Consider the following 13,455-nt stretch of genomic DNA (forward strand, 5'->3'; position numbering starts at 1 on the left):
ATGGAGGGGGAGGGGGGCGGGGGGGGTTTGAAACAATACTTGAGGCAGTGTGTATCGATGTAAGAATTTCGTTTCAAAAGAATATTTTAAGGATAAAATAGTAAAAATCTTGGTCAAACTTAAAGTGCTTATAAGCTAAAAATTCATAAGCTGGGGGTAACCAGCTTATGGCTTTTGGCTTATTTTTGACTTATAAGCACTTTTAACTTTACTAAACGCGTAGATAAGCCGAAAAGTGCTTATAAGCTAGTTTGATCAGCTTATAAGCTTAGCCAAACACCCTCAATGTTCTACATTGTCCTGACGTTGAGATTTTTAGTTTAAAAATTCAGGAGAAATAAGTACTGGCTAATCTCTAAATAGCATCCCTGAAAATGGCTACTTGTGCACTTGCCTCTATTTTGGCATGCATGTGCCAAAAGTCTTTCTAATAAACTTCATGCTCAATCAAATACCGTCATATAAAATGAAAGTTCCAATGATTTTCTGGTAAATTTCAATTTTTTTCTAAATCTGTTGTGGCTACATATGTAGAGATTAGTCAAGTAATGTATGCAACTGTTGAAACTAGAAAAATGACAGGGGAAAATTAATTATAGGGCCATTGAGCTCTAATTATCTGACTTGATTTTTAATATGTGGATGACTAGAAAAGTTGATTGACAAATAATCAGTTTCAATAGGGATAAATAATGATGAAATAGGGACCAAAAAAAGTCAAACTAAACATTGATTTCTTTTTGCATCTGAGCAGAAAAATTAGAAATGTTTTCTTTGTATTCAGGCATTGCACATCAGGCCTTCCTAGTGATGTTACAATTGAAATTGGAGAAATGTCCTTTTATCTACACAAGGTACACCTTTTTTATTTACTGTCAACCATCTCTATAACAACATTGTTTGTTCAGAAATTTTTAGGCTGCTATAGTGATGTGAAGTGCTACTATGTGGAACATATATTATAACATAACATAAAATAATGGTTCCAAAGAAAACGTGTATGTTATAGAGGATAACTGTTATAGAAAGGTTTGACTATATTTATCAGTTATTGTATCATTTAGATGTATTGTTTGTGCATTATCTTGTTGTTTTGCATATTATTTTTGCAGTTCCCATTGATATCAAGAAGTGGACTACTAGCAAAGCTAATTAAAGAATCATCGAACGACGACGGATCAGTTTGTGTTCTGCAGCTCAGTGACATACCTGGTGGTGCTAAAGCATTTGAACTAGTAGCAAAATTTTGTTATGGTGTCAAATTAGAACTTACTCCTTTAAATATAGTTAGTCTAAGATGTGCATCAGAGTATTTGCAAATGACAGAAGAAACTGGAGATGGAAATCTCATTACACAAACAGAAGTTTTTCTTAATGATGTTTTTGGGAATTGGACAGATACTATAAAAGCTTTAGAAACCTGTGAAGAAGTTTTACCACATGCTGAAGAACTTCATATAGTTTCAAGATGTATAAATTCCTTAGCAATGAAAGCTTGTACTGATACTAAGTTATTTAATTGGCCTGTTTCTGAAAATGGTCAAGAGGGTACCACAGGCGCGGATATATGGAATGGTATAAGCGCCGAAAAGAGGACACAACCCTTGACAGATGATTGGTGGTACGAAGATGTGTCGTTCCTTAGCTTACCTCTTTACAAACGATTGATTCAGGCGGTTGAAGCCGGAGGAATGAGCCCTGAAAATATAGCAGGTGCACTTGTGTTTTATGCCAAGAAATATATACCTTTGATGAATAGACAAGCAAGTTTTAAGGATGCTACTAGCCATACTAAATCAGGATCAACAATTTCCACTCCATCAGAGGCAGACCAAAGGGTACTTCTTGAGGAGATAATGGAATTGCTACCAAATCAAAAAGGAGTAACAGAAACCAGGTTTTTAAGCTGTTAGACAAAGCACACTTTTAATTGTTTAATTATATTATGTCTCGGCATACCCCTCCACGTGTAGGTCTGATTCTTTTTCATGAACCAAACACGTGAAAATATCGATTTGAACCTAGGACCTTCTACCTGCTCTAATTAAGTTATGTGAATTATCTCATTTAAAAGCTTAGGTTGTCAGAAAGAGCACACTTTTAATAACTTAGTTATATTATGTCTCAACATACCGTCTCACGTGTCGGCCTGATTGTTTTTCATGAACCAAACGCGTGAAATATTGATTTGAACTTAGGACCTTCTGCCTGCTCTAATACTATATTAAGTTGTGTGAATTACCTCATTTAAAGCTTAAGTTGTTAAAAAGAGCACACTTTTTAATTACTTAATTATATTATGTCTCAACATACCGCCTCACGTGTGGGCTTGATTCTTTTTCATGAACCAAACATGTGAAAATATTTATTTGAACTTACGACCTTTTGCCTGCTTTAATATTAAGTTGTGTAAATCATCTCATAGCTTAAGTTGTTAGAAAGAACACACTTCTAATTACTTAATTATATTATGTCTCGAGACAGGTTTCTTCTGAGGCTGCTCAGAACTGCGATGATGTTGCAAGCAAGTCCATCTTGCAGAGAGAATTTGGAGAGAAGAGTGGGATTGCAATTAGATCAAGCTGCTCTAGATGATGTGCTAATACCAAATATGGGATATTCAGTGGAGACTTTATATGACATAGACTGTTTTCAGAGAATTCTGGACCATTTTATGTCAATAGAACAGGCTTCTTCTGCATCTTCTCCTTGTATTATGGAAGAAAGTCAATTGATGGAAGGTTCACTTCCCTTGACTTCATTAACAAGGGTGTCAAATCTGGTGGATTCATATCTCGCGGAGGTCGCGCCGGATGTTAATTTTAAGTTCCCAAAGTTTCAGTCTCTTGCTGCTACAATCCCAGATTTCGCTAGGCCACTTTCTGATGGTATTTATCGTGCCATTGATATATACTTGAAGGTAACACATAGTTGTCCATTTTCACTTAAGTAATATGCTGATCTTTCTTGATTACACTAAATCCTGTTTTACTTTTTCCTTTCCATGAGAACTGCAAAATTGGTAACATGGGGCAGGAAAGAAAGACTAGTGAGGCTTAATCATTGTTATTAGACTAGCTAGAGAGGTTTAGAAGGGGAGCCTTGGCGTAACTGGTAAAATTACTGCCATGTGACCAGGAAGTTACGGGTTCGAGTCGTGGAAACAACTTCTTGCAGAAATGTAGGGTAAGACTGTGTACGATAGACCCTTGTGATCCGGCATCTCCACGGACCTGCGCATAGCGAGAGTTTAGTGCACCAGGCTGCCCTTTTAGCTAGAGAGGTTTAATCATTTCATATATAGCATGTGGATAAATACATCTGTTTTAGTATTTTTGTGACATGTAAAAGTTGTTAGTTACTGATGCAATGGTCAAGTTGTGACCTAGGACACGAGTTCGAGTCGTGGAATCAATCATTGATGCTTGCATCAGGGTAGGCTGCCTACATAACACCCCTTTGGGGTGAGGTCCTTTCCCGGACCCTGCGTGAACGCGGGAAACTTTATGCACCGGGCTGCCTTTTTTTAAAGTTGTCAACTTTCAACTATTTTTCAAAAAACAAGTATTGTCAAAATTCATTTCTCAACCTCTTTTCCTTCAAATTTAATGTTACTTTCCTTATATGCATGTTATCTTACACATGAATTCAATTTTAGGCACATCCTTGGCTCACAGACTCAGAAAGAGAGCAAATCTGCAGACTAATGAATTGCCAGAAGCTGTCATTAGAGGCTTGTACACACGCTGCTCAAAATGAGAGGTTACCTCTTAGGGTCATAGTTCAAATCTTGTTCTTTGAACAACTTCGGCTACGAACATCAATATCAGGATGGTTTTTTGTCTCTGATAATCTTGACAACTCCCAAAGTAGTATTCGTGGAGGCAACCGTGACACGAACACAGCAAATGGTAGGGGATCAAGCATCAACGATATGAGGGAGCGTGTTGCAGAGCTAGAAAAGGAATGTAACAGCATGAAACAGGAGTTTAAAAAGGTGGTAAAAACAAAGAAAAGGTGGAATGTGTTTTGTGGGAAAAAATCTCAGTGTGACTTGAATACAGTAAAGCCCTGTAAAATACAACCTCCACCTGTTAATGAGCATAAAAATCACAAGAAAGGAGACTCAAACTGAAGGTGGACGTAGTTATTACTGTGTGTTCTTCTTTTCCTGCTATCAGGACTTCTTTTAGTGTTATTATGGTAGTATTATGTATTATGTATGTTATGGTTTGCACTCGTCCTGATATTTTACAAATTTTTAATGCTGTAATGAGTAGATAATAGGCATTTTTAAGCAAAGAGCATTTGCATACAGTGAAACTTTTAAGGTACTCCTCGTTTGGTACGAAGGATAAGGGATAATTAATTTTGAGATTAAATTTGAGATGAGTATATCCTATGTTTATTGGGATAAAATCGCATTAATCCTGGGAGGGTATTCTTGACGTTGGTCCGACATTTGACAGACAAAATTGGGAGAAATTCAAAAATAGCCAGATTTACAAGTGGTCGTTTAAAAATAGCGCAGTTTCAAAAGTAATCGAAATTTAGCCACTTTTCATGTAAAGATAAATCTGAACGAAAAAACTGTTCAAAATCCGGAAAAATACTCCAGCATAATATACTGGAGTTCCAGTATAATATAGGGGTTTTGACACAGTTACCCACAAAAACAAAACTATTTACCCTTGTCTACCCATTTGTTTTTCTACCCATAAACTAATTACATTTGGGGAACTTTTTCTTTATTCTCCAATTCTTTTTTATTTCTATGCTTCTTTTTTTCTTTTTTCTCGTTTCTTCTTATTTTTTTCTTTTTTCCTTTTCTTATTTCATTAACTTCTTTTTTTATATTCTTTTTCTCTTCATAATCTAATTTCATTTACTGCTTTTACTATTTTTTATTATTCTTTTTTTAATACTATTACTAAAGAAAAAATCAAATTGTGTACCAATTAGATGTAGCTAATACAACCAAAAAATAACTAACATATGATAACAGTATAGTATATAGCTATACCAACAGGGTATATAATTGTACGCAAAGAGGTAAAAAAAATTTAATAAAATATTAAACTGAAATAATATCAGGTGTCAATAAAAATTTCAAAAAAATTCTAAAAGGATCTAATAGTAAGAGTATACCGTTACATTATATAGCATATTATAATTTTTTATTTTTTTTTTTTGCATTTTCAATTTGCCCCTCACGCTCGGTAAAAGCTTAAAGCAAATTAAAAGGGAAAAGGCAAGTGAATTTACGTGTAATAAGTATACTGTTATAGTATATTATATACTATTACAGCATACTGTTACAGTATATTGCATATTATTACAGTATACTATAACAATATATTGTATACTATAATAGTATACTGTTGCAGTAGAACTATATACTCCTATCGTATATTGTACATTGTGGCGGTATACTGTTAGGTAACTGTGTTCTTCTTCGATTATTACAATATACCGTTGCAGTATATTGTAAACTATAATAGTATACTGTTGTAGTATTGCTATATACTCCTACAACATATTGTATAGCGCAGCAGTATATTGTAGCTGTGTTCTTCGATTTTCAGCAGAAAATTTCGATCTCAATCACCTCAAATCAGCTCCAAATGCTATCAAATTTCGTATGAACTTCCAGAAGGTACTATAAGCAATATTTAACAGCACCCACTTTGAATCAAACAAGAAATCTTCAACTGCTGTTTACAGCACACTGGTGGAGCTCACAACAGGGAAAAATTGAATTGGAAAAAAGAAGAATAAATAAATAAATTATTGCTTGTTTAGTAGGAGAACAGCTCCTAGTTTATTATCCTACTTGCTACTAGCGCTAACGCTTATTATAAGCGGCGGCAATGCCACAAACATTATGTGGAGAGAGAAATTTTATGGTATCTCTCTTTTTTCCACAGAAGATGAAATGGTTGATGGATAAGCTTCTTCCTCGTTAATGGTGTCCAAACTTTTTCTTAGCGGACCCTTAATTCACCACAGGGATGAACTTTTTTTTCTGTTGAGAACCTCATCTTAGCTAGGTATTACAGTGAAAACAACCGGGTAAATAGTTTGGGCCTCGTGGGTAGGAGTAGTAAATAGTTTGGGCCTGGGCATTAAAGGGTAAATAGTTTAGAATTAATGGGTATAAAGTGAGATTTTCTCTATAATATATCGGTCCAGCATAACATACTGGAGTTTGGAGCACCGATGCTCTAGTCTCCAGTATATTATACTGCAGCCAGCAAAGTATACCGGTCCAGCATAATATGCTGGAAGTTCATACACAGGTGCACTGAACTCCAGTATATTATACTGGATCGGTCTCTGTTGCAGCAAAATAGTAGCTATTTTTCATTAACTTGGTAAACGCTGACTATTTTTGAATGACCAGTCCAAAAATTGGCTAAACCATGCTATTTTTACGACAAAATTGAGTGTTATCATTGTAGGCTGTGTGGATTCAAATTATGTTAGAAGATCAGATTAGAGAAGATATGTAAAAAGATATTAGTACTTTTTTACTCTTTATGTGACTAATAATGAACATATTGTTATACATGAGTTACTTGAGTAGGACGTTTGTCTTAAATAGTTCATTCTAATTCCAAATTATCCATAACTTAATGCGGATATTACTTAAAATACTACCAACCAAATATTGCATTAGTTATACAGCATATTCACTATATTCCCACACGAGAAATGTGCGGAGGATAGTGTGTACGCAAATAGACCCTCAAGCACAGTCACAGTTGTTGCGTTTTTATTAAGGGGTGTGAATGGGAAATGAAAGAGGCACCTTTTAGATTGCACCTCTCCATATCACCCTTCCTTTGTCTATAAATTTAGAGGCTTGGCCTCATTTTTTAGACATGAAATCAGACATGTAAAATCTAAAATCTTCTCCCCTCTTTTCTACATTGTTGCATTATTTTGTAAATAAACATAAGTGTCAAGTGTGATTTGCTCTGTTTGTTGAGTTCGCTGAAGTTCTGTGATTTGAAGTGCCGTTATCACAGAATAGTTATTCCTTTCTATCCTGGGAGGAATTAATCCGTATACCTTGGGCAACAGTGAGGGGATTAAATTCCTTAAGGACACATTGTGCATTCAGTGGGCTCGGAATTATTTTACGTTTTGTTTATTGAACTAACGTTTGTTTACTTCTCTAATTTTCTGATTTTGAACAAAGTATAACACCAACAATCTTAAGGAATTTATCAATTTATTTTCTGTGTTTGTCTTAACATCTAACTTTTCTGACGAGAAAGAAAAAATTAAAGAATTTGAATGTTTTGCAATTGTGATGCTTCATACGGTTCTCTATGTGATTGATTTGGTTAAGTCCAATAAAATGGCGATGCTTTCATTCAAGTTTTAGAGAAGAAACTTTTGAAATATCTCATCTATGATTTAGAAGAATTAATTAATTTCGGATGGTTGATAAAGAGATTAATTCAGAATGGAATTCTTATTGTTAGTCTGCCGATCCGGATGATTATAGGCTGCTTATCTATCAGAATATTCTTTTGTTGAAGTAATATTGCATCTAGTTTGGAATTTTCTCTGAAAGATTCCATGTGAATTACTTTAGTGACTACGTGAAACCCCAATACGTGATGCCATTAGTACTGCCATCATTTTGTGGGAATATGTGGGGCAAATAACGCGAGAACAATTTCAATCTCTCTCGGCATCGTTATTTGATTCTCAAAAGAATCTCCCTTTTATGGTGAGCTTATTGGAAATTTTCTCTGCGTGGCATCAGATGGACGAACGAAATTTGCACGTTAACCATGGGTTGAAAATAAGACTCACATGTTTATGAAAATACAAAGACTTAGAACATATACCATGGATATAAGCAACATGAACATATCTCAGGGTTGTTTATTGCGCTAGTTGATTAGAGAAAGAGATTAAAGTGTTATGATGGTTTAGTTGGAAAACCATTTGGAAAGGGAATTAAAATTCTTGTGATTTTCTACACTCGTTATGGAGAATAAAATCTTTGTGATTTTCTACTCCTGCTTTGAGATCAAAATCTGCGTGATTTTTTACTCATTCGTTGAGATTAAAGTCTTCGTGACGTTCAACTCATTTGTCGAAAATTAAAGTCTAATTGACTTTATACTCGTTTTGGAGATTAAAATCTTAGTGATTTTCTACTCTAATTTATTATTCGATTTGAAGATTAAAAACTTCATCGTTTATTAAATTTGATTGTGTCACATATTACTCGGTTTGAAGATTAAAAATTTTACCATTTATTAGATCCGGTATCAGGTATTACTCGGTTAGAAGATTAAAAACTTCACCGTTTATTAATTCTGATTGTGTCAGATTGGTTTGAAGATTAAAAACTTCACCATTTATTCTGGCTCTGTTATGACACAAACAACAGTTCATGTGGTTGGCTCTACAAAGTAATAGAGGCGGCGTTTGAAGAAATATATTTGGAATATGGCATTATTCACCAAACGATTGCCCCTTACTTAGCGCAATCTAATGAAATTGCGGAAAGAAAGAGTAGAACGTTAAAGGAGGTGATAAAATGCCTTGTTGTAAGTTCTGGTTTACCCCAAATCTTGTGGGGAGAAGCTATTCTTACCGCTAACTGAATACTCAATTGAGTTCCCCATAGCAAAACGCAATCCATTCATATGAAAAAATGAATGAAAGGAAGAAAACCCAACTTGAAATATTTCCAAGTGTGGGGGGGTATTTGGGTAAAGTGCAATTTCTTAAACCTAAAAGGATAAAAATCGGATCGAAAACTGTTGATTCCGTTTTCATATGATATGCAACAAATAGTAAGGCATATCGTTTTCTGATTCATAAATTTAAAAAAATCCCGACATTCATATTAATACGGTAATCGAATCAGATAATGTTGAATTCTTTGAGAATATGTATCCGTATAAAAAGGAATGTGAGTCGTCTAGTCAAATATCTAAGCGAAATCGGAAAGAAGCAAAGGAAAGTACGTTGAATTAGAAAATTCCAAGATGTAGTAAACGTCAAAGGATAACTACTTTCTTTGGACCGGATTTTCTGACATTCTTGTTGGAAAATGAGTCTCAAACGTTTAAAGAAATATTGTCTTCCTCGGAAGCACAATATTGGAAGAGGCAGTCAATAGTGAGATAGAATCCATATTAAGTAATCATACTTGAGAATTGGTTGATCTTCCTCCAGGAAATAACCTTTGCGTTCTACCTGGATTTTCATAAAGGAAATGAAAGTTGATGGTACTATTGACAAATATAAAGTAAGATTAATTGTCAAATAATTTAGACAACGAGAAGGTCTTGATTATTTTGATACATACTCGCCGGTAACGAGAATTACATCTACTCGGGTGTTAATAGCGTTAGCCGCCGTGTATGGCCTTGAAATCCATCAGATGAACTTAAAGAAAATCTTCTTAAATGGAGATTTGGAGGAAGAAATTTACATGGAACAACCTGAAGGGTTCGTGGTTCCTGGAAAAGAAAAGAAAGTGTGTCGACTTGTTAAGTCACTTTACAGACTAAGATAAGCACCCAAACAATGACATGCGAGATTTGACCAAATAATATTGTCAAATGATTTCAAAAATTAATAAGTGTAAACACATGTGTTTACGTTAAGAATACTTCAAATCATATATTTGATTGTATGTAGATGATATGTTGATGAAATATTTAAAATGTGGGGGCTTTTAGCTTATGCATGACAAAAGCCAATGTTAGACGTAATGTCTAAATGATATAATTTTTGAACCCCATTGATATGGTAGTTGGTAAATTCATCAACTGTTTTTAGTCTTAATGAAGACTAGTTGATGAAACTACTAATTCGGAAGTTGGTCACGTGCCTTTCTCGAAAGATCATTTTCCTTACTGAAAATTTATATTGTTTAGTTCTTTTATGAAATGATGTCACTTTGAAAGTTGTGATTTTTCATAGAAAGATACGTTTGTACGTTTTTGTATGAATATGATCGTTCATGAACGAATGTATTAATACGTTGATCTATAATGAGGTGAACCAACCGATGAACATGATCAAAATCTATTGCTAATTGGATTTGTTTCATGAATGAAGGTGCTATAATTTGTATATCATATAGGCGTATGAATAAATAGCATACAAATGCTTGAAAATGGCGGAGCGATTGCGAAATGTATTTTATATTAAAAGGTTGTGGCCACAACTGATGCCAATCATTCCAGCTGTTTTTATAATATACAATTGATACATTAAGTGTAGTCAATAATCTGGTATGCAATCGAAAGTCGATACGTATTAGTCTATGACATAAGAAAGTTTGCATTGAACTTTCATGACAACGAAACGAGTTTTGAAGTATTTGAAATATACTCCAAATTATGCTTTGCACTACAATAAGTATCATGCGATAATACAGGGGTATAGTGATGCAAATTAGATCACCGGTTCAACTGATTCTAAACAGTCGGTGGAGGAGCGATGTCTTGGAAATCGTCCAAACAACTGTGTGTTGAACGCTCTACGGTGGAGACTAAGTTTATAGTCTTAGACAAGGCCGGTGAAGAAGTTGAATGGCTCCGGAATTTCTTGGAAGATATTCCATTTTGGCCAAACCTTTGGCACTTATGTGTATACATTGTGATAGTCAAGCTGTAATAGGCAGGGCAAGGAGCGTTATGTATAACGGAAAATCTCGTCACATTCGACGGAGATACAATACCGTTAGACAACTACTCTCTAGTGGTGTTATCACGATTGACTACGTAAAGTCAAGAGATAACGTATCGGATCCACTTACAAAAGGCCTATCTAGAGAGGCAGTTGAAATATCATTGAAGGGAATGGGGCTAAGGCCTTGGACAAGTCATCATGGCGGTAACTCTACCTAGCAGATTGGAGATCCCAAGAGCTAAGTTCAAAGAGATCAAACAAAGTTATGAATGACGGTTCAACATTGTCAAATAACTCAACCCATTCTCGTGATGAAGACAATGTTCAGAAATCGAGGTAAAGCATTAAGGTTTTTTGATGAATCAATAAAGCTTAAAGCTTTTTAATGATTTTCTAAGTCTGGCAGGATATGACCAGATAGTGTGTCTATAGGATTACACGATTAGAAATCACCTATGTGAGTGTTAAGTGTAAGCCGCCTTAAGGGGAATGAAAGTAAAGGCCCATTCTCTAAGCACTCATGAAACCAGGCGGTGTTCATGGCTGAAACGAACACAATCGTGAAAACCAAAGACGGTTAAGGGTTAATTGTGTGACTTATGGTTGTCTAGGTATACACCAAAGTTCGACGGTTCAAAGATATCAAATCTGCCGATTGACCGAGGATATCCGACATAAGTTCAATACGGAAAGTTCAAAGGGAAACCTACTTATCCAGATGCGATTAATCCTTATTTGTGAATCACACGGTATTTTCATGCATGTTTTTCCTCATATGACCATTCTCCATTCATGTGAGGGATTGTTGCGTTTTTATTAAGGGGTGTGAATGGAAAATGGAAGAGCCACCTTTTAGATGGCACCTCTCCATATCACCCTTACTTTGTCTATAAATTTAGAGGCTTGGCCTCATTTTTAGACATGAAATCAGACATGTAAAATCTGAAATTTCTCCCCTCTTTTCTACATTGTTGCATTATTTTCTAAATAAACATAAGTGTCAAGTGTGATTTGCTCCGTTTGTTGAGTTCAAGTTCTGTGATTTGAAGTGCCACTATCACAGAATAGTTATTTCGTTCTATCCTGAGAGGATTAATCCGTTTTGGGCAAGAGTGAGGGAATTAAATTCCTTAAGAACACATTGTGCATTCAGTGGACTCGGAATTATTTTACGTTTTGTTTATTGAACTAACATTTGTTTACTTCTCTAATTTTCTGATTTTGAACACAGTATAATACCAACATCAGTCACAACATAACCAAATATTGCATTAGTTAGAGAGATTGTTTCCAATAGACCCTCAACCACAGTCACAGCAGCAAAGCAACATTAGTTATACAACTGTATTGGGTGATACCCTTTTTTTTGCTTGAACCCGACCGGGTGGATCCGGTCCGGAGCAAGTCGGGGCCATCGAACCCGACCTGGATGCAAGGTAGAACAACGGCCACGTCTACAACCGAGGTCGAGTCATTTCGAGACCGTTACAGAGCTCGAAAGGAATCATCACCGGATGGAGAAACACACAAGGTCGGAAGCCGGGCTCGTAACGGATAACCAAGCGTCGCCGGATATCTCGCCCAAACGTGATTTTCTCAACCACTTCAGGCCATTAAGGCGTAATTACAGGGATCCACGATGTAATCAATTTACCTACCTTATTTTTACCCTCAATCAGAATGTATAAATGGGTATCTCTCTAAATTCTTGTGGGGCATCAAGCACAATTGTTCTAAGCAATATTATATTCTGCGATTATTTACTTTAACAGCAATTGTTGAGTCTTTATCTTTATTTTCCTCAACCTAAAAGCCTTTTGTATCTTTTAGTTCACGGATCCTTAAAACCCCATATAAATTCAATTGTTATCCGGATTCGAGGGTAAACAGTTTGGCGCCCACCGTGGGGCTAAGGATATTGGTGAGCTCTTTGATACTCTTTCTTGACGCATCGCAATACACTGGTTCTTTGCAAAAGAGTCCATCTTACATTCAAATTACCAACTCATAGAATGGCACAATCAATTAACAACGAACTTGAACAGCAGACAGGAAACAATGGAATGCCCGGGCTCGAAAACCCGATAGATGCCGGTTCCCGGATGGCGCTCAACACTGATCAGGCCTCCGGATCATCGCATAGCGTCCGGGGAGAGGACGATTCGAGGGCCCAGGCAGTCGGCGAAGAGACTATCAACCTTAAAATGATTTTTGACATGCTGCAAGCCCAGCAATCGGCTATAGCTCAGCTCCAGAGCCGGGTCCAGGAGCCTGTCAGGTCCGAGGAGGCTCCCCGTGCAGCTGCAATCATCAATCCAACCCCAGTACAGCCGGAACGGGGTGGGGCGGATGCTGATTCTGCGGTTCTTAGGAGGCTAGAAGAACTGACCGAACGAATCGAAAGGGGGGAGAAAAAAATCGAGGCCAACAATAAAAAAGTAGAAACATACAACTCCAGGGTCGACCAAATACCAGGTGCACCTCCGGTCCTGAAGGGCCTTGACGCTAAAAAGTTTGTACAAAAACCGTTCCCATCCAGTGCCGCCCCAAAACCTATCCCTAAGAAATTTAGAATGCCCGATATCCCGAAGTATAATGGGACCTCGGACCCAAACGAACATGTGACAGCATACACATGCGCGATTAAGGGAAACGATCTCGAAGATGATGAAATCGAGTCAATTTGTTGAAAAAGTTCGGAGAAACCTTGTCCAAGGGGGCAATGACGTGGTATCATAACTTACCGCCAAATTCCATCGATTCGTTCGCCATGTTAGC

General features: G+C 36.3%; 1 protein-coding gene across 1 annotated transcript in view; it reads left to right on the forward strand.

Annotated features, from left to right (window-relative positions):
- LOC109233351 (BTB/POZ domain-containing protein At5g03250-like) overlaps nucleotides 1-4,265 on the forward strand; it is a 5,207-nt gene extending 942 nt beyond the window's left edge. Inside the window, exons 2-5 of the mRNA XM_019399201.1 lie at nucleotides 785-854; nucleotides 1,113-1,897; nucleotides 2,485-2,920; nucleotides 3,659-4,265. Coding sequence (XP_019254746.1) covers nucleotides 785-854; nucleotides 1,113-1,897; nucleotides 2,485-2,920; nucleotides 3,659-4,135 — 1,768 coding nt within the window. The 3' untranslated portion in view covers nucleotides 4,136-4,265. The remainder of the gene's footprint in view (nucleotides 1-784; nucleotides 855-1,112; nucleotides 1,898-2,484; nucleotides 2,921-3,658) is intronic.

The sequence above is a fragment of the Nicotiana attenuata genome, chromosome 10, assembly GCF_001879085.1.
Source record: "Nicotiana attenuata strain UT chromosome 10, NIATTr2, whole genome shotgun sequence".
In the NCBI taxonomy this organism is placed as follows: Eukaryota; Viridiplantae; Streptophyta; class Magnoliopsida; order Solanales; family Solanaceae; genus Nicotiana; species Nicotiana attenuata.